This window comes from Conger conger, chromosome 5, assembly GCF_963514075.1.
Source record: "Conger conger chromosome 5, fConCon1.1, whole genome shotgun sequence".
NCBI classification, from domain to species: Eukaryota; Metazoa; Chordata; class Actinopteri; order Anguilliformes; family Congridae; genus Conger; species Conger conger.
The window spans coordinates 27264708-27292643 of record NC_083764.1 but is presented as its reverse complement, the minus strand read 5'-3'; the positions used below and the strand labels follow the sequence as shown (position 1 = coordinate 27292643).

The 27936-nt window shown below is 45.1% G+C and overlaps 1 protein-coding gene across 1 annotated transcript in view; it reads right to left on the bottom strand.

Annotated features, from left to right (window-relative positions):
- LOC133128708 (centrosomal protein of 128 kDa-like) overlaps nucleotides 1-27936 on the bottom strand; it is a 74218-nt gene that overhangs the window by 27978 nt on the left and 18304 nt on the right. Inside the window, exons 11-17 of the mRNA XM_061242427.1 lie at nucleotides 25842-25916; nucleotides 25502-25631; nucleotides 19850-19992; nucleotides 18911-19177; nucleotides 17506-18180; nucleotides 11546-11710; nucleotides 498-674 (exon numbers count right to left, since the gene is read on the bottom strand). Coding sequence (XP_061098411.1) covers nucleotides 498-674; nucleotides 11546-11710; nucleotides 17506-18180; nucleotides 18911-19177; nucleotides 19850-19992; nucleotides 25502-25631; nucleotides 25842-25916 — 1632 coding nt within the window. The remainder of the gene's footprint in view (nucleotides 1-497; nucleotides 675-11545; nucleotides 11711-17505; nucleotides 18181-18910; nucleotides 19178-19849; nucleotides 19993-25501; nucleotides 25632-25841; nucleotides 25917-27936) is intronic.

Here is a 27936-nt window from a genome sequence, read left to right as displayed (position 1 = left end):
CAAACTATTTTCTGTGCTCAACTGAGCCAACTAAGGACAGAAGGCAAGGTATTTCATAGGTTTCAATACACCAGACAAGTTCAGAGCATAGAGAAGTATGTGAATCCAAAAAAATTATGTTTGTCCCAGGTCTGACAAGAAGTCAATGGTAAAAACCAAAGCGCTGTACAATTGATGCTTCTCATGCACCCATTCATACACACACTCAGACACCAACGGTGATTGGCTGTCATTTAAGATACCAACCAGCTCTTCACAAGCATTTGGGGGTCAGGTGTTTTGCACAAGGACACTTCGACACACAACCCTCTGACAACCCTCCGACTGCCAGATGACTGCTCTTACTGCCTGAGTTAATGTTGCTGACATTTCAGAACTGGGCATAAAGACTGGGCATTTTAGAACTGAAGGCAGCGGTGATGTCACACACTCAGCAGAGGAGATGGGCACTGTGCCCCCCCGTGGGAGATGTGTGGTGCGGGTGGGGGGGACATTACTTTGAGCTTCTCAGTGGAATCCCCTGACAGCTCTTTGCAGGCTGCGTCGATTTCGGCTCCAATGGAGGAAAGCACAGACTCCTGCTCCGCCTCCAAGCGGCTGATGTGTGCCCGGAGCTCCGAGATTGCGTTTTCCACGTTCCGAATGCAGTCGTCCCCTCTGGCAACCAGCTTCGCCTAGAAAAGAAGGAAGGCCAAAGAGACAAGAAAAAACACTTCAGATTATGATCCATTTTCATCTTTGCTAAACCGCAATTGTCACTCTTAGTTAGGAGCAGACCTGGGTCAAATACAAAATTTCTATGGATTACACACTTCCAGAAGGATAACGTTGAGGTATGTGAATAGGCGGCAGTGTTCTCCATGTCATTTAACCAAAGTACGAACACATTAAGTCAATGTTGGAATATAACAATAATTTATGAAAACTGAACTAAAAATGTTTATTCATATGATTTATATGATGTGGTCTAGCTAGCTAATGCAACGTTAACGTTAGCTGTCAGCACCGCCCCCCCCTAACCACGAAGCTAGCTAACATGAGCTAGCCAACATCATTAACATGAATAACCAGTGCAAACTAGCTAGCTAGTGTTATTGGAAACCCTATTACTGTAATGTTACTACCAAAACTAGTTGGCTAACTAGAATGCTAACTAGTTTTACAACAGGCAAGGTGGGATTTAACGTTTCCACCCAGAAGTATCTGAGCGACCTTTGTTTACAAACATTCTGATTGCATCAATTGGAGCCTATGAAATGCACTCAAAAATGGCAAACCCTGATTCTGGTCCTCTTGTGCCCCTTTTACACAGAAGCAATGACCTGGGAATGTTTGCTATTGGTGTGAAAGGGTCAACCCGGGATATGCGGTCCAGGATTGTGACCTTGCCCTCGACCGGGGAATTACCCGGGATGGACACGGACAAAATTAGGGTTAGGGTAGGTGTTCAGCCCCACATAGGCACATAGGCACCAAATGAATAAAGCACTATTATTTATCAGGTCATAAACTACATTAAGCATGAGGCTTGCAAATTTAATCCCTGACAACATACAGGCTGTTTTTCCCAAGGTACCTGTTGGTCTAATTGTTTCAAATTTAATGCTGTACAGACAACAAAACTAAATGGGGAAAAATAAAAGAAATAATCCACACGAACATTTACGAAAAGAAGGTAAACTTGAGATGGATCACAGCTTGTTTGAAAGGGAATCATAAATGAATTAATTCCTTAATAAAACCAAGGGGAATATTCTAAATAAGTAATAGATGACTGAAAAGATTGATCAGCCCTTGGTTGTGAAAGGGAATATGAAAGAAGAAACGAGACTGTAGACAGTGCAATGTCAGTGATTTACACATAAGAACCACTGCTCATCAAAAGTGTCAATCAACATTTTGCGAGTATGTATTCACTTTGACACCTGGCTCAAATAGTTTCTGCATCCCCACCTTTTCTGTGGCCATTCTCCATGCACTGTGGGAGGAAATGGCCACATACAGTGTCTTGAAAAAGCTTTTGCCCCCATCCTGATTTCCTTCATTATTGCATATTGTATTTGTCACACTGAATGTTCTCAGATCTCTCTAAAACTGGTTGCACCACTTCCAGCAACAGTAACTGCAAGCAAACACTTCCTATAATTTGATATCAGTCTTTCATATTGCTGTGGAGGAATTTGAGCCCACTCATCTTTGAAGATCTCCTTTAATTCTGACTAATTTGTAGGTTTTTTGGGGCAATAACTACTCATTTCAGGCCTTGCAGCATCTCTATTGGGTTCAAGTCCAGTTTTTTATTGGCAATAGAATACCCACCAGAAAGCTTCAGAGGAGAGGGAGGGAATACCTAAGCCATTAAAACAGGGCGAGGGGTAGCTGGCAGACAGAGAGCTGAGCTGGGAATTTGGCGCAGACACTGGGGAACACCCTATCCTCTTGCGATAAGTGCCAAAGGGTCTTGAATTTCTGAATGATTCAGGGTGGACGTTTAAGTCTACCGATGCGGTTACAACAGTTCCCAGGTTCCACTGAGCCCACCCAAGAGCAGACAGAACACTCTGGAATGACAGGTGCAGGTGCCACAGTTACTCTGTTTCAAAACTAACAAGGAGGCCCACTATAACACAAACACTTTTTAAGTGAGGTGAACGCTGCTTCGAGGTATGCTTCTGTTTATTTTTACGTCCTGCAGAATCCCAATTGTTAAACCCAACTCCAGCATATGCACCATTAGCACATTATGTGGGTCATGTAATCTCTTCTTACTGTCCAACTATCCATGTACACTGACCTATCATGCCCTAATACTGTCCTGTCAGGAATAACTGGGTGGTAGAGCTAATTTACATCCACTCAATGACCCACAAACATTATTCAGTTGGCTACACGGCACACCGTCAATAAGGAAATTATTTGCCAATAAAATTGCCAGAATATCCCTCAAAATGAACACTGTCCTAAGATAAAAACATAAAGTACATGAAGCTTATCCAGTTGATCTGCAAATCTCTGAACAAAAAAGAAAAGAAAAAAGAAAGCACTTCAAAGAACCCTCTGAACCTGTTATTTTCATGGCTTAAAAATCGAGGGCTTGGGAGGCCTGCACACCAGCCCTAAGAGCTAGTTGATTGCTGAAAGGGCTTAGCTCTAGATAACCCAACTCAGAGACACCACAGCGCTGGTGCCATTGTGGGTCTGTTTGGTCTCAAGGAAGCAGGTGAGAGGAAAACAGATTAATTAAGGGTTAGTGTGGTATGGTGAGGAGTAATTCTCTGACAGGAAAACAGAGAGGCAGGCTGGTTAATTTGGGTGTGGCTGGCCCTTAACCCCACATTGTTGCAGGAGGAACTGTCCCCTGCTAAGTCTAATCAACTGTAAATCGCTTTGGATAAAACGTCAGCTAAAAACTGTAATGTAATAATGTAGGTAGGCACTGGTTTACGGCAGTTTTAAAGTCTGCTGCATTTCTATGTGGTTTTGGTTTTGATTCCAATATCAAATAGTGAAATAGTTAACCCTTCCCCAAGGAATGAATAAACCAGTTTGACCTCTACAGGTACTCCGTGTGAAGAGATTTGCATATACTCACAGAGTCAGGCAAGGGAAACTAATAATATAAATGAACTATCTCTTACTGCATGAAGCATTCCTAGTTTTTTTTCTTAATTTCTTCATATTCTGTTAAATGGCGAGGCAATGAATATTCACCCAGGTCATCTGGTCTTATGGTTGAATATTCAAGCTCAATATTTCGTGTTTGTGTACTGACCCCTCTAGGAAGCTACCAAGGGCCCACTGCCTGCAGTTCTCCTCAAATTGGCCTGGTAAAACTGACTGACAAGAGACAACTGAAGGCCAATCTCAAATAGTAGAAAATTGCGCACTTGCTCCCAGATCATAACTATTGTTCCTACTGTTATTGGGCACACCTGATCCCAGATCGGTATGATGACTGCACTTCCTACTCTTGCTGACCTGAGGTTATTGAGCACAACTGATCCTAGATCAGTAAGACTGCACTTCCTGCTCTTGGGGTCCCTGTGTATAATCAGCCACGCCTGATCCCAGATCAGTATGATCACTGTAGCAGAGCTATGCTCCTTCAAGAAATGAACGAAATTCAATTCAAGAATTCAAAATGTGTATAATGTTTGATAGAAATTCATTTAATGAATTTCAACGCTTTTCCTTAATCGACCAATCTGATATGGAATCAACCCCAAACCCCACACTGAACATGGGTGTTCCTGCCTTCCTGAAGACAGGCACAGCTGATCCCAGATCAGTGGAGGCACAGTACTTCTGCAGACCTAAAGGTGCCCTTTGCAGAAAGTGCTGCAAGAATTAGCATACCTCTTTAAAAAAAAAAACTGCAAGACATCACTGTAAATATTTAATTATTTAAAACCAGCTGCCGAACACAGACTCACAGATATATTAAATTTAGAGAGAATCCAGAATTGTCCCTTGCTTTTTTGCCAAACATGTACTGTATATTTGTGTATGCGTGCCTAGAGGATGTAATTTACTTACGGTCACTTACATCGACTGTACTTTCCTGCAATTTCCACCAATCAAAGGCCCTGAAGGATTCTGTTCATGCGATTGGTTCATGTTTCATGCTGAAGAGCGACAGCAGCTCTACCAATTGCAGGGCTTTAAAGGGTAATTACACCCAAGATCACTTAAAATTTTTTTTTATTATTTTATTTTTTTTAGATGTGAAAAATACGTTCGGCAGTCCACACCACAATCGTGATGTCAGGATACCTCTTTGGAGGTACACTAAGTTATATCCATGCCAATCATGACATCAAGTTGGGAAATTGTTGACGCCCACAATTTGGCCATTTACTTTTTAACTGCTCGTTTCCAACATCGGATAGCCAGCAGATATGCATCAACACTGCACAACAGATTGCTTAGAGAATACTTTATGAAAATGAGAACACACCTATTCCACATTTTTTAAAAGCGTGCAGTAGGTTGACCCAGGAAGAAATGGTGACTGTCACTACTCTTTTATTTGTATTTATTTCTCCTTTATTTAACAAGGTGAGTCCCATTGAGATGGTTCTCTCTTTCACAAGGGAGCCCTGGCCAAGGGAGGAGCAAGCAGAGACTACAACATAAAATGCAAAACAGCACAAAAGCACAACACAAGTTACACATTTATAGGATCTCAAACCTGAATGAAAACTCACTTGCTTAAATTCCTCCAAGTTTGCACAATGCTCTGTACCCAGAGGGCAGCAGGTATATGAAGCAGTTTCAGTGTATAATACACAGAATGGACATTAGTACAATCCCATCACTGGGTAAGGGGACACCTGGTCCACAGCACCAGCACTAACCCGGGAAAAATGGACCAAATGATTTTACGCCACCTTTTTGGGCTTTTATCCTTACCTTTTGAGATTTGTATAGTTTTCTTATTTTGAATCACTTTCAATTCATAGTTAATTGTGTTATCATTTTCATAGTTTTCTACTTTGTGCAAAGATTATTACTATTATTGCTTTGATTGATTATTGATTAATGTTGCTAAAAATATTTTACATTGTTTTTTGTTTTTTTTGTCTTATCTCCAAATTTGTGGGTGGGTGTTTGTAAATGGGGATTTGCACATGTGTTGTTTGGTAATGTGTTTTTTTGTGAATTGAATAATTGTGGTTTTAAAATGTGGAAGAAATTTTGTTAATAATAAATATGCTTCACTAGGTAAGGCTGTTTGCTCGGCTAATAAACGCTACGTCCCATTAGACAACATCCACTCGGCGGGGCTCGGATGGAGAGGTGTGCCGTTTCAAAGGCCAGTGATGTTAATTACAGAGGACTTGCCCGATTATGAAACGATTCCAACAAAAATCGGTCCTCTACCCCAGACAAGCGTCTTCCCACAGTGCTCGCAATTCAAACCACTGTCTGGCTCCGTACAGCCACGGTCACTGGTGCCAATAATGAGGACGAGACTGGCTGGCAGACGGACAGACAGACAGACAGTGTCGCCACAAATGTATGAAGTGACTTCCAGAGACTTCAGGATGATACTCTTGAGTGACCCCAATGAACCTGACGGCACCTCCTCCCTCTCACAGGCTAGCATTAGCACACTCACTTTTCGCTGGTGGACCAAGACAGCTATGGACAGGATAAGACAGGAGCGCCATTCTACTAATGTGTAATGAGTAGGGGGTTCCCCAACATCCTGGCTAAAGTCCCAAACTGCCTCTTTCAACTTGCCACCTAATCCCCTGATTTAATTGGCAAAAAAAAAATACTCTACCTTAGCTGATGTGTGGTAGGCGTTCTGGTGCAAAATGGCTGCCGTGCATAACATTCGAGACTATTCATTATACAGGTGGACAGGGAAGACTGTATAACTACCCAAAGAAAGGGTTAGTAGAGTATATCTCTATTCATGGACAGGGAAGATAGTACTGTCCATCAGTAGAGTTCATACTAAGACTGTAACTCTACTCTCAGCCTCAGAGCGGCGAGCCAATTATGCCGCTCCACGAGAGCCAGCAAAACTCGGCTTTGGCAGGACCGGGCATCGACCCCAGTCTTCGGTGTGCAACTGTAATGAACTGATGCCTGCATCAAGGTCCGTTACTTTAGCTGTGAGCCACCGCGGCTCCTGCATTAAGACTTTATAACTGGTATGAGAGAATACCAGAGTTAACTTCTATTTCAGCAGGACAAAGGCACCACTATTGGGGTGGACAGATTAAGAGAATGCAATTCCATATGGGGTGGAAGGTTACATTAAACAGTTCTGGCCCTTGTGCTCTTGCTTGTACTAACAAACCATGAGAGACCCCCAGGTTCCAGTTTTAAGCACTGGCACACTGTCCACCTCTATGGCCTGAAATGCTTTCATCCATTTTTCACCATCCATTTCAAGAGAGCACTGTGGAAGAGTACTTCAAAATGTATTACAGAGAATTTGGTTTGTTCGCCCACTTTACCGTTCCCCATTTGATTTGGCCTTTTATATGGTGAATTGAAACAATTAATATACAATACAAGCTGAAATAAGATCTAACAATCGAGCCATTCTTCTGTAAATGAAAGCAACAGGGGTAAAAGCCAAAGCAGGTGTATGTGTGTGTGTACATTTTGGTTCTGAAAACCAAAATTATCCTTGGGCACTTTAACAAAAGTACTGAAATCTTTTTGTAGATTTAGCTTTTTTTTTGTTGCTGTTCAGAACTTAAAAATAAACATATGTCTAGTCTGTGTGGTTGCTTTCATTTATCTACCCTTCTGTACCACTGCTACAGCATATCTCAAAGCAGTACATTTTATTCACTTTTTTCCCCGGAATGTTCTGCAAATAAAAACTCACCTCCTCAGGGGTTCCCACACTTTTCTTACTGGGTTCCCACTCACTTTTTAAATTATAATTTTTTTGTCCTGTCTAGAGTCCCCAAAGTAGGTATGGTTTACATGCTGTGGATACCCAGGACAGAAACTCAAGGACTTTTCAAGGTCCCATTCCTCCAGATGAAATGACCCTTAGACACTTGTAGGCTACATTAGTGTTGTACTGAATTCTCTATCAAAAACGTAATACAACAAAAGCCTCATTATGCCTGAAAACAAACACAGCTCCAAGAGCAGCCATTTCAACCCCAAGCAAAAACCATAAGATACGAATTCTGATCTGGGAGTCCAAAGGAAATGGAACAGAACTTCTTCTGCACTTAAAGCATTTATAGATGAACACCAAAATTTTCACCAAAGATTTTACCAATTTAAAGAGTCCAAATGAATACGGAAACCCCCGCTCACTTCCACCCAGACCCGGGACAAACATGGAATTGTTCTGCACTGAAAAGCTTTTTTGTGCTCGATTGATCTTGCCTGGTGCCATGAGCCAACCAAGAGGACCAGAAGGCGGGTTTGCACTTTGTCCTAGTATTTCACAGGTTCCAATACACCAGACAAGCTCAGTACAGTGTAGAAAAGTATTTGAATCTAAAACAATTACGTATTTGACCCAGGTCTGCCTCCAACATGCACCATGTCCACGGCCTCTCCTGTGTCACGACAACCACCTCGCCGCAGCTGTGCGATATTGACCGAAGGGCAAAACTGTTTATCTTGTGAGTGACCGACTAACTTTTGGATGCTCAGCGGGGTCATAAAATGTCACCGTGTCTGACTCAGCACGATGAGCTCACAAATGAGGTTCTGTCATGGGAAGAGGGACGACCAGAGTCTGCTGTACCAGAGCGATGCACGGCAAACGGACACATGCGCCCCCCACCTCAGCCTGTATACACCACTATCTTTAATACACCCACGATGTCTTTACACTGGCTGACCTAATGTTTCACGGTACAGGTATTTAATCCTCTAGCCTTTACCTACTCTGTGCAGTAACATTAATATTAATAATAATAATAATAATAATAATAATAATAGTATTAAAAGTAATAATAATGATAATACTAACGGCACTCACACTAGGCAGCAGACTGTCTGCCTCCACTGCCTGCCGATGTGTAATAAATATGAATCATATTCCCGCTTCCCTAAATAACTCATTATATAGATACGTGAGGACCGGAGCTGCCTGTGGCAGCAGTGAGAGAGCCCCCGGCTCTCATTTCCACAGTCCTTTGGTTGAGTTAGAGCGGCAGCGCCCCCTGGTGGTGGGAGTTTTGTGTACAGAGAGGCCACCGCTCTTTTTAATGGAGCTGGCAGACAGGCAGCTCATGAAAAGGAATTATCCCCAAGCCTGTGCCAGCTCCCTGCCCCAGAGTACCAGCAGTGGATTTATATGGCCGCCACGGTGGTCACACGCTCACAATGACAATGAGCTGGACTTTACGTAGGAGTCCTCATTCCTTCTCTAAGTGTTTCTATTTCATGTTTGAAGTGGACAGGGAGGCTCAACATCAGGTAGTCCCCTAAGTGCAGTGGGTGGGAGCATAGTGTAATGGTTGAGGAAGAGTGGTTGTAACCTGAAGGTAGCAGGTTTGATTCCCAGGTAGGGCACTGCCTGTAAAAGACTGTACCCTTGGGCTACAGAATTATTGGCACCCTTAATAAAAAAAAATATTAAAAAGGGCTGCATATAATTTAAAAAAAACGATATACTTTTATTTCAATACATTTTTTTCAATGTTTTTTTATTTTTTATTTTGAAGTCTTATCTTTTTCTGAAAACGACAGGTGCCAAATTGGCACCCCTAACAATTAAATGTGGATAAAATCAAACAAAGTGAAATTTTACTTTAATTTAGTTAATCTCAGTCCAAAGAAATTATATTGTGTCATTCCATCACTTCATGTTTCACTAGAGTATGAAAAATTAGATAACAAGCATGCAAAATCCCTTCGTCAACCATCAGCATGGGAAAGAACTGTCAATTCAGGAGACTCAGATGGTAATTGACCATCACATGTTGGGTAATGGGTACAAAAGAAATACATAAATGGATAAACATACCACTTAGCCCTGTAAGGGAAGTAATAAAAACATAAAACGGAATGGAATGGTTGTAAATTTGCCAGGAAGAGGATGCAAGTGCATATTATCCCCACAAATGGTAAGAAAGATAGTAAGGGAGGCCCATAAGTAACCCAAGGATCGCTCTTTAAGAATTGAAGTGATTGGTTGTGTCTTTGTGTCACCAAGTCAAAAAAAAAGATTTTTCATTAAAAAAAAAAAAAGAAATTCTTTAAATGGCACCTCCATACCAACAAACTCTTTGGAAGGGTGGCACGAAGACAGCCCTACTAAGCAGAAAACCAAGGATCTCGAGTTTGCCAAATCTCATAGGAATTATGACTGGAAGAGAGAGCTATTGTCAGATGAGACCAAAATTGAATGTGTTGGCCAAACACACCATGAAAATGTTTGGTAGCAAAATGTAATGCATACAAGGAGAAGCACTTCATACCTACTGTCAGATATGGCGGTGGGTCATTGACGTTTTGGAGAAATTTTGCTGCCAGTGGTCAAGGGGCACTACTTAAGATCAATGGCACAATGGATTCAACAAAGTACAAGGAAACCTTGGCACAAAGTCTGGTTGCCTCAGCTAGGAAGCTGAGTCTTGGTTGTAGGTAGATTGTCCAGCAGGACAATGACTCCAAGCATACATCAAATTAAATCCCATGAAAAAGCTTTGGTCTGAACTGAAGAGGGGGTATCCCAAGGATATCAATGATTAGGAAAAGTTCTGCATGGAGGAATGGTCAAAAATGCAAATGTGTCCTCTAACCTCATCACAAATTATAGGAAAAGACTCATGGCTGTCATCTTTGCCAGGGTGTTTGCACAAAGTATTAAACCAGGGGTGCCAATAACTGTGGAACCTGTTTTTGGGGCAATATATTTTTTTTTTTTGGAAAAAGGAAGATTTTGGTCGATTCCATTTAATTATTAATAAAGTACACTACGTTACGCATATTGCAAAATAAAGCTTATGTCAATAACTATTATTTTGCAGTTTTTGTGCATATTTGTCAAGGGTGCCAATAATTCTGAAGTCCAATGAACATATCCAGCTTCATTAATTGTGCAAGTCATTCTGGAAAAGAGTCTGCTAAATGCCTGTAATATAATTACAGGGAGATGCACTGCAGCCATTTTGTTCTGAGAACCATTGAGACAGATCAGCTGAAATAGAACTGGCGGAAAGTACAGTGACAGTTAAAATGGGAGATAAATAAGAAGGCGGACTGAGCATTGAACCAGGAAAATAGGGTTTTCCCTGCACATGAATGGGGGCAGAAATGTGCAAAACAGGAAGCAGGAGCCAGTGTACAAATTCTCGCCAGTGTGAAATGTGTCAATTCGGTATGTATGTGGAGGTATACATGATATGCTTGAGTGCGCTAAATACAGCTTTTATGGGCATGTAATCTATAGCCAGCTGTTCACAAAGCACCTAGCAGCAATGCTATCTATGGCCCTCGGCCCTTAAAAAGCTAGCTGGTCTTTTCATAAATGTTGGACATTGCAGAACAGTCCCACTTTTGATTGAGCAGTAATGGATCATTTGTCAACAGAGAATGACAGACCTGGAAATGCTCAGGAAAAATTATGCTGGGAAGAATTATAGTGCAGTAGGTAAGTATTTGTACATTCCAGCACATTGGATTTGAAATTAAACAATGGATATGAGGTCAACATGCAGACGGTTACCGTTAATTTGAGGGTATTTATATCCAGATTTGGTGATCTCTGTGAGAAGTACATCCCTTTTCATACATAGTCCAAAAGTAATTGGATAGTTGGATTCTCAGTTGGATTAGTCAGGTGTATTCAATCGCATCCTTAGAAAGAAATCTTTCAGTATCTAGTCTTGATTCTTGGCTGTTGATTGCGTCGGAGTCTGTTATTGTAGTTAACCAAAACAAACTGCACTGTTACCTCATATTCATCCTTTCATTTAAAATCTAATGTGCTGGAGTACAGGGTCAAAATGTAAAAATACTTACAGACTGCACTGTATATGCTACCCTGCATTTGGGTCCCCCTGTGAAAGAACAGCGGCGTGACAGGAAGCGGCCGGTTTACCTTCTCTTCCAGCTCCTGCTTCAGCAGCTGGTACTTCCTGTGGAGCTGGGAGTGGCCCTCTTCGGTGTGAGACAGCTCCTCCGTCAGTTTGTCGCACTCTGCCTTCATCTGCTCCACCTGTCGGCGGTGCGCCCTCACCTTGTCCTTGTCTGCCGCCGTTTCCGCCTGTGGGTGGGGGCAGCAAAACCATAGACCAGGGATGTCAAACTCCAGTCCTGGAGGGCCGCAGCGTCTGCTGACTTTTGGTTTGTTTCAGCACAAGTGACTAATTTAAGAGATTGGTTGATTGGCTAAAGAGTCCACACACTTTGTTCTCAAGGCATGGCTGCTGATTGAAAGGAAACCACAAATACCTGCAGACACAAGTTCTGACCATAGAAGAAAATATGGACCAAGTGCCAGTAACGTGGAAGTGACATTTTTGGGAACCGCCATTCTGCGTTCGGAGCCAGAGACTGAGCCAAGGGCAGCTCATCCATAAGTCCATAACAGAGTGACTCAGGCAAACTACTCCTGACTTATCCACAAAATGTTTCAATACAATAACCTAAATTGGCACAATGAGATATCAGACAAAGAAAGTGAAAGAATAAATTACTTTGTATTTTTACTGTATTGTTGGCACTGACTTGCATTGAAACACCCATACTGAAGCCAATCGCACTGGCGCTAGTGAGAAAATCTCTCAGCAAGACCAGGAAATTAGCTTAAAAAAAAAAAACACGGCAAATAATTGCGCACTGGGGTGCATTCAGTAACCACTCCTACGGGCTCTCAGTACGGCAAAATGCCGACAATGCTAAGACAGGTGTCCTATTGGAGAAGGCACTGTAATACAAGTTTGTCTTCAATTTTTTAAATTTAAAATCACATTTGTTTTCTCTCAAGCAGAACATATTAGCCTGACAAGTGAAATTGCCTTACCCAACTGGCAAATCTTGAAATGTTTTACTTACTAAGCAAATACATATTTACATAAATATTTTCATTTTTGTATTATATTTATTTAGAAGGAATACTTTCAGTCTAAATATGAGAGTGAACTACTTCTTTTTTTGGAATACGCTCTTATTCTGACAAATGATTTGACAGAAAGGAGAGCCAACAGAATATGAGTGATAGAAATAATTCACAAGCTACCACTGAACCATTTAGTGCATCATTGTAACCAGGTGTGTGGTATTGCTGCGGACCGTCCACTAGATACGGTAAAGTGTAATTTCGTTATTGCTAATTTGAACAATCTGAGGTTAGGGCTTGAGCCAGTCTGTTTGTTGTATTGCTGTTTGTTGTATTGTTAATCACTCATACTGGTTGCATACCTGTAGAGTGATTGAACGTTTGTTTGAAATTGCTGAGTTTGTCAGGAGTTTGTCAGGAGATTAGCGCTGATTTGATACTGCTTGTGAGCGATTTGTAGGTGCTTTAAATAGGCGTCTTCAGAGCGATGCCAGCGTCGCTCCGTCCCAGTTTGCTATGCTGTTATGTTTCACCCCATCCCAGTGTGCTCTCTCCCCCGAAGACACTCCCTGCGACGTGGGCCTCCACGGCGTCGGAACCCCTCCAACCTCAGCTACCCCCCGCTCACCCCCTGTAAGGACTTTGCTGTCACAGGGGGACTATGGAACTGCCAGTCTGCCACTCGGAAGGCTGACTTCATCCCTGCGTATGCCTCCCTCCAGTCCCTACAATTCCTTGCTCTAACTGAGACCTGGATCACACCTGACAACACCGCCACTCCCGCTGCCCTCTCATCCTCCTTCTCGCACACTCCCCGGCCTTCTGGCCGTGGCGGTGGTACTGGTCTTTTAATTTCCCCCTCGTGGAAATTCTCTGTTCTCCCCCTCTCTGACCTGTCCATATCCACTTTTGAATTCCATTCTGTTGCAGTATCCTACCCTACTAACCTTTTTATTGCAGTTATCTATCGCCCTCCAGGGCCCCTGGGAAGCTTCCTTGATGAGCTAGACACCCTTCTCAGCTCCTTCCCTGAGGATGACACCCCGCTGATTCTCCTTGGAGACTTCAACATCCACCTTGAAGCCTCCTAGGCTGCTGCCTTCCTACCGCTACTCCACTCCTTCGGCCTCTCCCTGCAACACTCTCCTCCAACCCACAAGGCAGGCAATGTCCTAGACCTTGTCTTTGTGAGGAACTGCTCATGCTCTGATTTCACGGTTACCCCTCTGCATACATCTGATCACCACTTCATCTCATTCTCCCTCCCTCTTCCTCCCCATCCTCCTCCCCCTCCTCCCACCTACCCTTCCTCAGCCCGCCGTAACCTCCGCTCCCTCTCACCCTCTTCCTTTGCCACCACTGTCACCGCCTCACTCCCCCCTCTCGAATCCTTCTCCAAACTCCCCGCTGACTCTGCATCTGCCGCCCTTCTTTCATCTCTCTCCTCTGCTTTTGACTCCCTCTGTCCCCCTGTCTCAAAGCCGCCTCGCACATCCCCCCCCATCCCCTTGGATATCTGACACCCTCCGTACCTCCAGGGCCAGCCTCTGCGCAGCGGAGAGGAAGTGGGGGAAATCCAGAGACACTTCAGACCTCACAACTTACCAGTCTCTCCTGGCGGCATTCTCTTCCGCTGTCACTGCCGCCAAAGCTAAATACTATCAAACACAAATTCAGAACTCCGGTTCTAACCCCTGGAAACTTTTCTCTATTTTCTCCTCTCTCCTCAACGCACCGGCTCCTCCTCCTCAGTCCTCCTTCGCTGTTGATGACTTTGCAGATTTCTTCGATGAGAAGGTCACAGTCATCCGCAGATCCTTTACAACCACCGCCCCCCTCACTGTGCCCTTCCCCCCTCTAGGCCCATCCCTTCCTTTTCCACTTTCTCCCCCCTTACAGACTCTGATGTTTCTCAACTCCTGCTCTCCCACCGCCCCACAACCTGTGCCCTTGACCCTATCCCCTCTTCTCTTCTCCAAACTATCACACCTGACATTCTCCCATTTGTCACCTCCCTTGTCAACTCCTCCCTGTCTTCCGGCTGTTTTCCGGCATCCTCCAAGAGAGCCCACATCACTCCGCTGCTAAAAAAGCCTACTCTGGATCCCTCCATCATCCAGAACTACCGCCCGGTATCTCTTCTTCCTTTCCTTTCTAAAACTATCGAACGAGCCGTTTCTACTCAACTTTCTTCTTTCTTTTCTAACAACAACCTGCTAGACCCCCATCAGTCTGGCTTCAGATCGGGCCACTCGACAGAGACTGCACTCCTCTCCGTCAGTGAGTCGCACCATGCCGCACGAGCAGCCTCCCTCTCCTCTGTCCTCATTCTTCTAGATCTCTCTGCTGCCTTCGACACTGTGGATCACTCCATCCTCCTGTCTGCCCTGTCAGCAACGGGCATCTGTGGCACAGCCCTGGACTGGATTGAGTCCTACCTCTCTGCTCGCTCCTTCCAGGTTGCCTGGGCTGGTTCGGTATCGACACCTCGGCCCCTCGCCACAGGAGTTCCCCAGGGCTCAGTCCTAGGCCCGCTTCTTTTTTCTCTTCACACTCGCTCCCTTGGCCCTCTGATCACTGCACATGGGCTATCCTATCACTGCTACGCAGACGATACCCAACTCTTCGTCTCATTCCCGCCGTCTGATACGCAGGTTTCAGCCCGTATCTCTGCTTGCCTGAGGGACATCCAGAGCTGGATGGACAACCACCATCTAAAGCTCAACCCAGGCAAGACTGAAATGATATTCATCCCTACTAATACCTCTCCCCATCTGGATCTCTCCATTTCCCTTGGGGATACCACACTCACGCCGTCACCCAGTGCAAGGAACCTCGGCGTGGTGATGGACAGCAGACTGTCCCTTTCCGAGAACATTGCGGCGGTGACCCGGTCTTGCAGGTTCTTCCTATACAACATACGGAGAATCCGCCCCTTTCTCACCCCCTACTCGACCCAGCTCCTGGTCCAAGCGATGGTTCTGTCCCGCCTGGACTACTGCAATTCCCTCTTGGCTGGCCTCCCAGCATCCGCCATCAGACCCCTCCAACTTATCCAGAATGCAGCAGCTCGTCTGGTCTTCAACCTTCCCAAATACTCGCACGTCACCCCCTTGCTTACTACCCTCCACTGGCTGCCTGTCATGGCTCGCATCAAATTCAAAACATTGGTGCTAGCCTTCCAAGCAGTTAAGGGGTCTTCCCCACCTTATCTACAAAAAATCATCAGACCCTACACCCCTGCCAGACCTCTTCGTTCAGCCTCCACAAGCCGCTTGGCACCTCCCCCTCTCCGAACCTCCACCTCACGCTCATGACTGCTGTCTGTTCTGGCTCCACGGTGGTGGAACGAACTCCCCGTTGAGGTCAGAACTGTAGAATCTCTCCCCACCTTCAAACGCAAGCTGAAGACACACCTCTTCAAGCAGCACCTCTCCCCATCCCTCCCTACCTCCCTGTGAACCTTAATTGTTGTCTCTGTGACTTGCTTTGTGTATCGGTATTTTTTAGTTGGCTAGGTAAGCAGTGTTCTGATAGTTAACTTTGGTCACTTTTGCTCTGTTTGTTTGTTTCTTGTTTAAAAAAAAATAATAATAATAAAATAAAAATTGGCCCTCGTCCTTATCTTTGTTGTACAGGTAGCAGTTCAAATTGTACTTCCCTCTAGGGTCTTTCAGCGAACTTATCCCTGGTTATGGATATGCACTTTGTTGTACGTCGCTCTGGATAAGAGCGTCTGCCAAATGCCAATAATGTAATGTAATGTAATGAAGCTGGCCGGCCACCCTTTGTAGAATTGGATTTGTTCTGACATGTGATGAGATGATAGCAAGCTATAGCATGTGCACTGAGAAGCATGACGGTAGCTGGTATTTCCAGCTGGGAAATGTGTAGCACGGTGGCTACGCCTGTCACTAGCAGCCACCGCCAAGGCAGCCATCATAGCTGGCTGCACACATTCACCACCAGATGTGCACCCGAATGGAGGTACGACACTGAATGGCACCCTGTCTGTAGAACTGAGACACCTTCTGTAACCGGGTCAGGGACATGGCCACTGTACATTCACAAATTGGCAATGCTCACAGGCCTGGGCATCACACACACACACAAAGTCTGCTCAGGAGAAAAAAGGTTTCTTGAGCAGCTCTGTCAGTGAAGAGTAAACCCAACAGCTGTAGATTAAATGGCAAAAAAGGTCAAAACAAGCTCTGTCTTGCTAGTAGTAGAGTGGGTGGAAGTCACTCAGCGCCCCTTCATAAAAAAATACAATAAAAATACACCCACTGGTCAACAGGCTACCACTACGCCCACTGGCTAACATTCGTCATCAGTGAGAAATTTGTCTCTCCTCAAATTAGCAGTTAGCTTACAAGAGTTGAAGGCGGCCTGTCGTGTGGAGACTATTGACAGCTCTGAAATTACAGTCGACGGCTTAGTTCGGCAGACGCTTTTAGCCAAAGCGTCGTACAAAAACGGTAGGGAAAGGGCATCTGAGGATGAACCGCTGCAGTCCCGGGAGCACTGCTGAGGCTGAAAACTAACTATTCCACCACCTGAAAAACTGAGAAAAACAGCTAAATACCCATGTACTTCAATCATACTTCTGAAGTACAAAATACTTAAGAATACTTCAGGGATCCATCAGCATACTATTGTTTTCACACGGGGAGGAAATTAAGGGTTTATGCTGCAAAAACCCCGCAAATTACTTATAAAAATATTGCCAATGAGGGGAGACAGTCTTCACTAATTTCAAGATTTGCCAATTGGGCAAAGAAATTCCACTTGTCAAGCAAACAGATGATTCACCTGCTAGTTTAATACCTGAGTATTTGAGGGTTTTTCTCCCCTGGCAGGAGTTTTTTTTTTTTTTTTTTACCTAACGCTATCTGGTATTTCCCCTTTTTTTCCTTCCCTTCTGTTACTCTGTAATGCGTCTTTCTGACAGTCCTCTGTGGAAAGCGCTATAGAAATGAAATGGAATTAAATCAAATCACCTTCAGCTCCCTCAGGTGGTCCTGCAGCTCCTTCCTCTCCTGCTGGCAGAGCCTGAGCGTCTCCTGCACGGCGCGCTCCTGCTTGACCCTCCCGTCCTGCAGCGCCCCCTTCAGGCTGGCCAGTTCGCTCTGGTGCAGCTCCCTCTCCAGCCGCAGCTGCTGGGCCTGGTCGCGCGCCTCCTCCTGCGCCTCCTCTAGCCGCCTCTGCGCCTCCTCCCGCACCTCCTCCAGCCGACGCTGCGCCTCCTCTCTTGCCTCCTCCAACCGACGCTGCGCTTCCTTCCGCGCCTCCTCCTCGTGGGCCAGCCGGGCGCCCAGCTCCCGTGCCTCCCCCCGCAACTCCAGGAGTGCGGCGTGCTCCCGCTCCCTCCCGCGGTCCGCCTCCTCCACCCGGGCCTCCAGGCCACGGGTCTCCTCCCGCAGGCGCGCCTCCAGCAGGCCCTGCCGCCCGGCCTCCTCCTCCAGGGAGCGGGAGGCCTCGCGCACCTCCCTCGCCTCCTGCTCCAGGCCCCGGCAGTGGGACCTGGCCTCGGAGAGCTCCAGCTCCTGCCGCCGCACCTCCTCCTCGCGCTGCGCCAGACGGCCTAGCACGTCCGCCAGCTCCTTGCGCAGGGCCTCTGCCTGCTGGCTGAGCACCTGCTGCGCCACCTGCAGGCCGTCCCTCTCCTTAAGCGCCTAGGAGGAGAGAGCAGACCGCTCATTCTAGCATTAGCATGAACAAAGGCTAACTTTAGCATTAGCATGAATAAAGGCTAACTTTAGCATTAGCATGAACAAATGGTAGCTTTAGCATTTGCATGAACAAAGGCTAACTTTAGCATTATTATGACAGGAGTCAAAACAAAGGGACCAAATTGTACAGAAGAAAGGTTTTGTTTTCATCAGACCTGGTCAAGTACGTCATTGTTTTGGGTTCAAATACTTTTCTAAACTTTCAATTTAGAGGCCAAGTTAACGCAGACACTCACGATTAAGATATAGGAGTAACAACTCCAAATTTAGTACATAAGTAGACCTATTATACATTTTGATGCCCACAAAGTTTCATTTTGATAGGAAACTTTCAACCTTACCAACTACTTGGTTGAATATGCAACACTTTTTGGTCATTTTCTGGCCAGACCGAACTATTTGACTATTTTTCTCTTGTGGCTGATCTTTACCTAATTTCCACTCACAAGTGACTTCTTGGGTACCACCAGCCAAGAGCAAATATCTCTCGACAGGGATAATGTTTTGGATGTTCTTTTCGAATATATAAAGAACATCTACACAAAGTTTGAGCAAAATTGAGTGTTCACCTCCCACATCTCTTTTTTTCCCCATGGAATGACCCTCCTGTAAACCGTTCCAGCTAGAGGAAACAAATAATCGAACTGTCAGTCTCACTCTGGAACAGTTATACCTGCCGGGTCTTGTCAGCGCTGAGCTGCGCTTCCTTGCTCTGCTCCTCCAGGCTCAGCTCCAGCTTTCGGCACTTGGCCTTCCACTGGCGCAGGGCCTCCTGGGCGCGGCTCTTCACCTCCTCCCTCCTCCGGTCGCTCTGGGCACTCTGTGCTTCCGCCCGTGCCCGCTCAGCCTGGCACTCCTCCGCCTGCGCCTGGATCTCCTTCAGCTGCTCCAGCATCCGCAGCTGCTGCTGCTCCCGCCGATCCAGGTCCGCTGACAGAGCCTGGGGCATGCGGGGTCACATTCACATTCACATAAACATTCACATACACATAGCAACACAAGTACACACACACACACACACAGCAACACACAACAACACAAGTACACACACATACACAGCAACATAAGTACACATATACACAAAAATAAATACACACAGAGCAGAATAAGTACACACATGCACAAAAATAAACACACACAGCAACATAAGAACACATGTACACCAAAATAAACACAAACAGCAACATAAGTACCCACATACACCAAAAACACACACACCAACAGAAACTACACACATCAAAATAAACACATACACAGCAAAATAAGTACACACATCCACCAAAATAAACACACACACACAGCAACGTAAGTACACACCTACAACAAAATAAACACACATACACGCACAGCACAAGTACACACAAACACTAAAATAACGCACACACCAACAGAAACTACACACATCAAAATAAACACACACATATGGATGCAGCAACATAAGTACACACATACACCAAAATAAACACACACACATACACACACCAATATAAACACACACACACCAAACACGCAGATACACACACCAACATAAACACACGTGTGCACACAGCAACACAAGGTGACACATACACTAAAATAAACCCCCGACACACACACTATCCCCTCTCCTCACCTCCACCTGCACACACAGCTGTGCCCTCTCCCTCTCTTTGCGCTCCACTGTTCTCCTCAGCTCCTCCACCTCGTTCAGGACCGCACCTCGCCCCAGCTGGAGGCGCAACTCCTGCAGCTCCCTCTCCAGCTCCAACCGCTCCACTGCCAACACATTTAAACCCACACAGATCCTGAGTCTATCCACTGCCAACACATTTAAACCCACACAGATCCTGAGTCTATCCACTGCCAACACATTTAAACCCACACAGATCCTGAGTCTATCCACTGCCAACACATTTAAACCCACACAGATCCTGAGTCTATCCACTGCCAACACATTTAAACCCACACAGATCCTGAGTCTATCCACTGCCAACACATTTAAACCCACACAGATCCTGAGTCTATCCACTGCCAACACATTTAAACCCACACAGATCCTGAGTCTATCCACTGCCAACACATTTAAACCCACACAGATCCTGAGTCTATCCACTGCCAACACATTTAACCCCACACAGATCCTGAGTCTATCCACTGCCAACACATTTAAACCCATACAGATCCTGAGTGTATCCACTGCCAACACATTTAAACCCACACAGATCCTGAGTCTATCCACTGCCAACACATTTAAACCCACACAGATCCTGAGTCTATCCACTGCCAACACATTTAAACCCACACAGATCCTGAGTCTATCCACTGCCAACACATTTAAACCCACACAGATCATTAGTCTATCCACTGCCAACACACTGAAACCCACACAGATCCTGAGTCTATCCACTGCCAACACGTTGAAACCCACACAGATCCTGAGTCTATCCACTGCCAACACATTGAAACCCACACAGATCCTGAGTCTATCCACTGCCAACACATTGAAACCCACACAGATCCTGAGTGTATCCTGTATAGTGTATAGCCGTGGAGGCCCACGTCGCGGGGGGGTCTTCGAGGGAGAGAGCAGACTGGGATGGGGTGAAACATAACATCACAAACTGGGACGGAGTGACGCTAGCGTCGCTCTGACACGCCTATTTAAATGGCCTACAATTGCTCACAAGCAATATCAAATCAAAGCTAATCTACTGATAAATTCCACAGCTAATTTAAGTTATTTAAGACAAATGTTCAATCACTCTACAGGTATGCAACCAGTAGAAGTGATTAACAGGTAATAGACAAACAAACTGGCTCAAGCCCTAACCCTTGCTGTTCAAATGAGCAATTTAAAAATCAACGTTACCGCATCTAGAGGAAAGTCCGCAGCGATACTAAACACCTGGTCAGAATGATGCACTAACTCTTAAGGTATTGGCTCACTTTTCTTTATTGATGATATATTGATGATATTGACTGCCTTTGACACTGTGGATCACTCCATCCTCCTGTCTGCCCTGTCAGCAACGGGCATCTGTGGCACAGCCCTGGACTGGATTGAGTCCTACCTCTCTGCTCGCTCCTTCCAGGTTGCCTGGGCTGGTTCGGTATCGACACCTCGGCCCCTGGCCACAGGAGTTCCCCAGGGCTCAGTCCTAGGCCCGCTTCTTTTTTCTCTTTACACTCGCTCCCTTGGCCCTGTGATCACTGCACATGGGCTATCCTACCACTGCTACGCAGACGATACCCAACTCTTTGTCTCGTTCCCGCCGTCTGATACGCAGGTTTCAGCCCGTATCTCTGCTTGCCCGAGGGACATCCAGAGCTGGATGGACAACCACCATCTAAAGCTCAACCCAGGCAAGACTGAAATGATATTCATCCCTGCTAAAACCTCTCCCCATCTGGATCTCTCCATTTCCCTCGGGGATACCACACTCAAGCCGTCACCCAGTGCAAGGAACCTCGGCGTGGTGATGGACAGCAGACTGTCCCTCTCCGAGAACATTGCAGCGGTGACCCGGTCTTGCAGGTTCTTCCTATACAACATACGGAGAATCCGCCCCTTTCTCACCCCCTACTCGACCCAGCTCCTGGTCCAAGCGATGGTTCTGTCCCGCCTGGACTACTGCAATTCCCTCTTGGCTGGCCTCCCAGCGTCCGCCATCAGACCCCTCCAACTCATCCAGAATGCAGCAGCTCGTCTGGTCTTCAACCTTCCCAAATACTCACACGTCACCCCCCTGCTTACTTCCCTCCACTCCCTGGTTATGGGTATGCACTTTGTTGTACGTCGCTCTGGATAAGAGCGTCTGCCAAATGCCAATAATGTAATGTAATGTAATGTACCTTCTGCAGCCATACATGCCCAATGTCATAACACCCTCACCACCGTGTTTCACAGATGAGGCGGTATGCTTTGGATCTTGGGCAGTTTCTTCTCTTCTACATACTTTGAAGTCCTTTTCCCAGAACTGCGGTTGCTCTGTTAAGTACTTCTTGCCAAACTGTAACCTGTCCATTTTTGCGGCTAACCAGTGATTTTAAGAGTGTTTCTGATCTGTTGGAAAGGCGTTTGGGGATTTTTCTTTATTATGGAAAGAATTCTTCTGTCATCAGCTGTGGAGGTCTTCCTTGTCTTGCCAGTCCCTTTGCGATTAACAGCAGTACTGTCTTTCTTCTACCAAAACAGTTGATTTTGGTAAGCCTAAGGTTTGGCTGATGTCTATAACAGTTTTATTCTTTTTTTCTCAGTCTCATAATGGCTTCTTTGACTTTCATTTGCACAACTTTGGTTGATGTTGATAAACAGGTGATCAAACTTTGGTTGATGTTGATAAAAAGGTGATCAAAAGACTAGAGGAAAGACTAGGCGCTGAGAGCCCTCTTCTACCTGCATAGGAATATGTTTTCGAATTAAACACACCTGAGCAATTACGAACACCTGTGAAGTAATGTGTCCCAAACATTATGGTGCCCTGAAATGGGGGGGGACTATGTAAAAACATTGCTGTAATTTCTACATGGTGAAACCAAAATGTGAAAAATACCCTTTTAATAAAATCCGTGAATGTGCACTGTGAATAACCACGTTAATTTTGTGATTCCAAATAAAGAATTGTGGCAAATCAGAGGCAAATCAAGACATTTGTTTTGGAGGGCACTTTATGCGCAGTCTACCAACCTTCTGTGAAACGCATTTAAATCCACACATATCTTCAGTCTACCAGCCTTCTGTGAAACGCATTTAAATCCACACATATCTTCAGTCTACCATCTTCTGTGAAACCCATTAAAACCCACACATATCCTTAGTCTACCCACCTTCTGTGAAACCGGTCAGGCTTAAATGTACACATCGGGCCAAGAACCACTCGTGCAAACAGATGTGTTCTTTTGTTCGCTTAAATCTCTTAAAACGAGTGATGTACAGTGCTGTGCAAAAATGTAGGCACCTCTGGTTTAACTGTGTTACAATGAATCGGTATGTGATTCCTGAACTCCAAATGGTAGAGTTAAACATGAGATTTTTCTGTCCCAAGATTTTAAGGGACCAAAAGCAATTGAACAGTTGGCTTCTCAGTTGCTTCTGATTAGTCAGGTGTGTTCTATCACTTCCTTAGTAAAGGGAAAAGCAAGCTTTTGGCATCTAGTCTGGATTCTAGGTTTTTGATTGCCTCATGACATGAGCAGATATTTTACAAGTAGACAGAGGGGTATGTTCAGGTGAACACAGGTAGTTACAGGTAGACAGCGGGGTATATCATGGTGAAGAGGTACATATTGTACAAGTAGACAGGAGTATGATCAGGAGAACACATGTGTTACAGGTAGTGTGTACAGGTGTTGAGATGTGTGTAGGTGTCCAGATGTTGAGGTGTATGTGTAGGTGTACAGGTGTTCAGGTGTGTAGATGTACCGGCGTTGAGGTGTGTGTAGGTCTACAGGTGTTCAGGTGCGTGCAGGTGTACAGGTGTTAAAGTGTTTGCAGATGTGCCGTGTGCGTTCAGATGTGCGAGGGTATATAGGTGTTCAGGTGTGCAGGTGTGTACAGGTGTTGAGGAGAGTGTAGGTATATAGTTGTTGAGGTGCGCATAGACATACAGTGGTGTGAAAAAGTGTTTGCCTCCTTCCTGATTTCTATGTTTCAGATCATCACACAAATTTAAATATTATTCAAAGACAACACAAGTAAACACAAAATGCAGTTTTTAAATGAAGGTTTTTATTATTAAGGGAGAAAAAAAATCCAAACCTACATGGCCCTGTGTGAAAAAGTGATTGCCCCCCCCTGTTAAAACATAACTTAACTATGGTTTATCAAACCTGAGTTCAATTTCTCTAGCAACACCCAGGCCTGATTACTGCCACACCTGTTCTCAATCAAGAAATCACTTAAATAGGACCTGCCTGACAAAGTGAAGTAGACCAAATGATCCTCAAAAGCTATACATCATGCCGAGATCTAAAGAAATTCAGGAACAAACGAGAAAGAAAGTAATTGAGATCTATCAGTCTGGAAAAGGTTATAAAGCCATTTCTAAAGCTTTGGGACTCCAGCGAACCACAGTGAGAGCCATTATCCACAAATGGCGAAAACATGGAACAGCGGTGAACCTTCCCAGGAGTGGCCGGCCGACCAAAATTACCCCAAGAGCGCAGCGACGACTCATCCAAGAGGTCACAATAGACCCCACAACAACATCCAAAGAACTGCAGGCCTCACTTGCCTCAGTTAAGGTCAGTGTTCATGACTCCACCATAAGAAAGAGACTGGGCAAAAATGGCCTGCATGGCAGAGTTCCAAGACGAAAACCACTGCTGAGCAAAAAGAACATTAAGGCTCATCTCAATTTTGCCAGAAAACATCTTGATGATCCCCAAGACTTTTGGGAAAATACTCTGAGGTCTGACAAGACAAAAGTTCAACTTTTTGGAAGGTGTGTCCCCCACTACATCTGGCGTAAAAGTAACACCGCATTTCAGAAAAAGAACATCATACCAGCAGTAAAATATGGTGGTGGTAGTGTGATGGTCTGGGGCTGTTTTGCTGCTTCAGGACCTGGAAGACTTGCTGTAATAAATGGAACCATGAATTCTGCTGTCTACCAAAAAATTCTGAAGGAGAATGTCCGGCCATCTGTTCGTGACCTCAAGCTGAAACGAACTTGGGTTCTGCAGCAGGACAATGATCCAAAACACTTCAGCAAGTCCACCTCTGAATGGCTGAAGAAAAACAAAATGAAGACTTTGGAGTGACCTAGTCAAAGTCCTGACCTGAATCCTATTGAGATGCTGTGGCATGACCTTAAAAAGGCGGTTCATGCTTGAAAACCCTCCAATGTGGCTGAATTACAACAATTCTGCAAAGATGAGTGGGCCAAAATTCCTTCACAGCGCTGTAAGAGACTCATTGCAAGTTATCGCAAATGCTTGATTGCAGTTGTTGCTGCTAAGGGTGGCCCAACCAGTTATTAAGTTTAGGGGGCAATCACTTTTTCACACAGGGCCATGTAGGTTTGGATTTTTTTTTTCTCCCTTAATAATAAAAACCTTAATTTAAAAACTGCATTTTGTGTTTACTTGTTGTCTTTGAATAATATTTAAATTTGTGTGATGATCTGAAACATTTAAGTGTGACAAACAAAAAAAAAAAAAAAAAAAAAAAAAAAAAATCAGGAAGGGGGCAAACACTTTCTCACACCACTGTATTGCTGTTCAGGCTTGTACAGGTGTTGAGGTGTGTGTAGGGGCTCATTCGTTCAGACATGTCGAGGTGTACCTGACCCCCTCTCCCTCTCCTGTTCTTCGCGGTCCTGTCGGCTCCTCTGGGCATTCAGGGGGGAGATCTGCTGATGCATGTCCATCCGCTCCTTATCCGTCCTCTGCAGCTGCACACGCAGGTCTTCTACCTGAGAGAAACACACACAGGCATACGGCATTACACGGAGCATAACTAAATCAGTGTTAATGAGACCACTCATTGGATACAGAATCAGTCAGAAAATGCCACTTCTCGTCAGAAAGACATGTTATGCGTTATATGCATGTTCCTTCCATACCCATATGTGTTGCTCTGATCTATGCCCACCTAAGCCAAAAACAGACGAGTGGACCCTTACCTGCTGCAGAAGGGTGTCCCGTCCACCTTCCGACTGGTCCAACTGTCTCCTGGTCCTCTCCAGCTCCTGTTCAACCTACAGGGTATTAAACATGTTCTCTCACTCAGAATTACTGACACCATCATGAGCACTCATACAGACACACTTATCTAATGTAATCACTCACACAACCGCATTCATTGCGTATACCCGTACATAAGACTGTAGAAAAATATGGTCCAAGCGCTTGTGACTTTACCCACTGACTATCCAAAAGCTAGTGAAAAGCATTTCGGAACCATGGAAGTGTAGTTTCCTGGGCGCCGCCATTTTGTACAATTTGGAGCTAGAGTGAGTGGGAGGGAAATGGGAAGCTCTCATACGGGTAACAAGGGGAGACATTAGATTAATAAAAAGCACTGATCGTGACTACATTTTCTTGTGGGAAAAAACGATGGACTTCGTATTTTTATGGTATTATTACCATTGACTTACACCGATAGGGGTGCCCGAAGCACCTGTACTGGAGCCAACTGCAGTGGCGCTCAACAAAACCAGGAAATTAGCCTCAAAAACAAAAGAAATGGCCGGCTTTGGCAGCTTGGGTATACCTGTTCAGGCTGCACACCCTTATTCCCTCCACCGTGTAACCATTCAAGCCTCACGATGCACGGGATAAATAATGCAGGTGGCACTGCAGACTGCAGACTGCCTATCTCCCACCACAGCCGCCGCTACACAGTCACCGTTTGATTCATGGCTGCACTGGGAACCAGAGCTTCCACAAGACGCAGCACCTGGGAGCCAGGTAGCTCTTCCAAGATATTGAATTGAATCATTTTTCAAAGGCGAGTACAAGTTATTCAGGGATGTATCAGACACCCGCCCCTTTAACCTCTCAGACAAAACGATACAAGGGCATGAAACGGGAGACAAGCTTTGTTATCAGGAGCTCTTTCGCCGAATGTCGGTTACAAAGCTCCTCGGCTGAGGAGGCAAGAGAATCTCATTTCCTCGAGACCAAACTCAAAGGCCGCAAGAGCTGAAAAGGCCACAGGAATGATAGCATTCTGTTAAAACAGAAAAAGAAAACAATAGGGGTGGATAAGGACCACCACCACCTCTTCAGAATTCCTATTTTTTGGATGTAACTATGGTGACAGAATCACATTTTGTCTGGCCTACTTGTAAGGAAAATGCAGTTCCATTAATGTCCCGAGTGAAAAACTGCTCACACGCCGATATAATTAATTACCATTACATTACATTACATTATTGGCATTTGGCAGACGCTCTTATCCAGAGCGACGTACAGTTGATTAGACTAAGCAGGAGACAATCCTCCCCTGGAGCAATGCAGGGTTAAGGGCGACGGCTGTGCGGATCTTATTGTGGCTACACCGGGATTAGAACCACCGACCTTGCGTGTCCCAGTCATTTACCTTTATCACTACACTACAGGCTGCCCCTACCGTAGGACCGGAGTGCTTCCCGAGCGAATTAGTGTCACAATGTACAGATATTCTCCACTGATCGAGCGATTTACAATTCAGATGAACCTACAGGTTCACACCTGCTACTCTGAGACGCATCGGCGGGGAAAATTTCCCAGCGTCCCAGGAAAACTTGCACACCAGCTTCCAGTTGACTCCCTACTTTTGGGCCTCCCCAAATAGGCAATTCTTTTGGATTCAAATACTTTTCTGTTGTTAATTCTATTCTTTACTGAGCTTGCCTGGTGTATCAGAGCACAGAAAAGTATTTGAATCTGAAACAATTACGCATTTGACCCAGGTCTGCCAGGCACAGAAACACTCTGATATGACCAGGCGTGCCTGTGGCACACTCATTGGAATCCAGCTGAGAGCTCTTTGGTGGATGTACAGGTAGGCCGTTCAGCTGTACATTTTAATCTTACGTACGATCCTTTCATCAGCACTGGGAATGGGTATGGTTCACATCACATACACACAGAGCCCACTCTGTGTGTTTACTTCGGAAAGCTATGAATTCTGCAGAGATTGTGTACATGTTCAAAAAAGAGGCTCCATTTTAGTCACTGGACTCCATCAGCTGATCAGCATACCAGGAGATGCTATGAGGTTGCACAGCAATG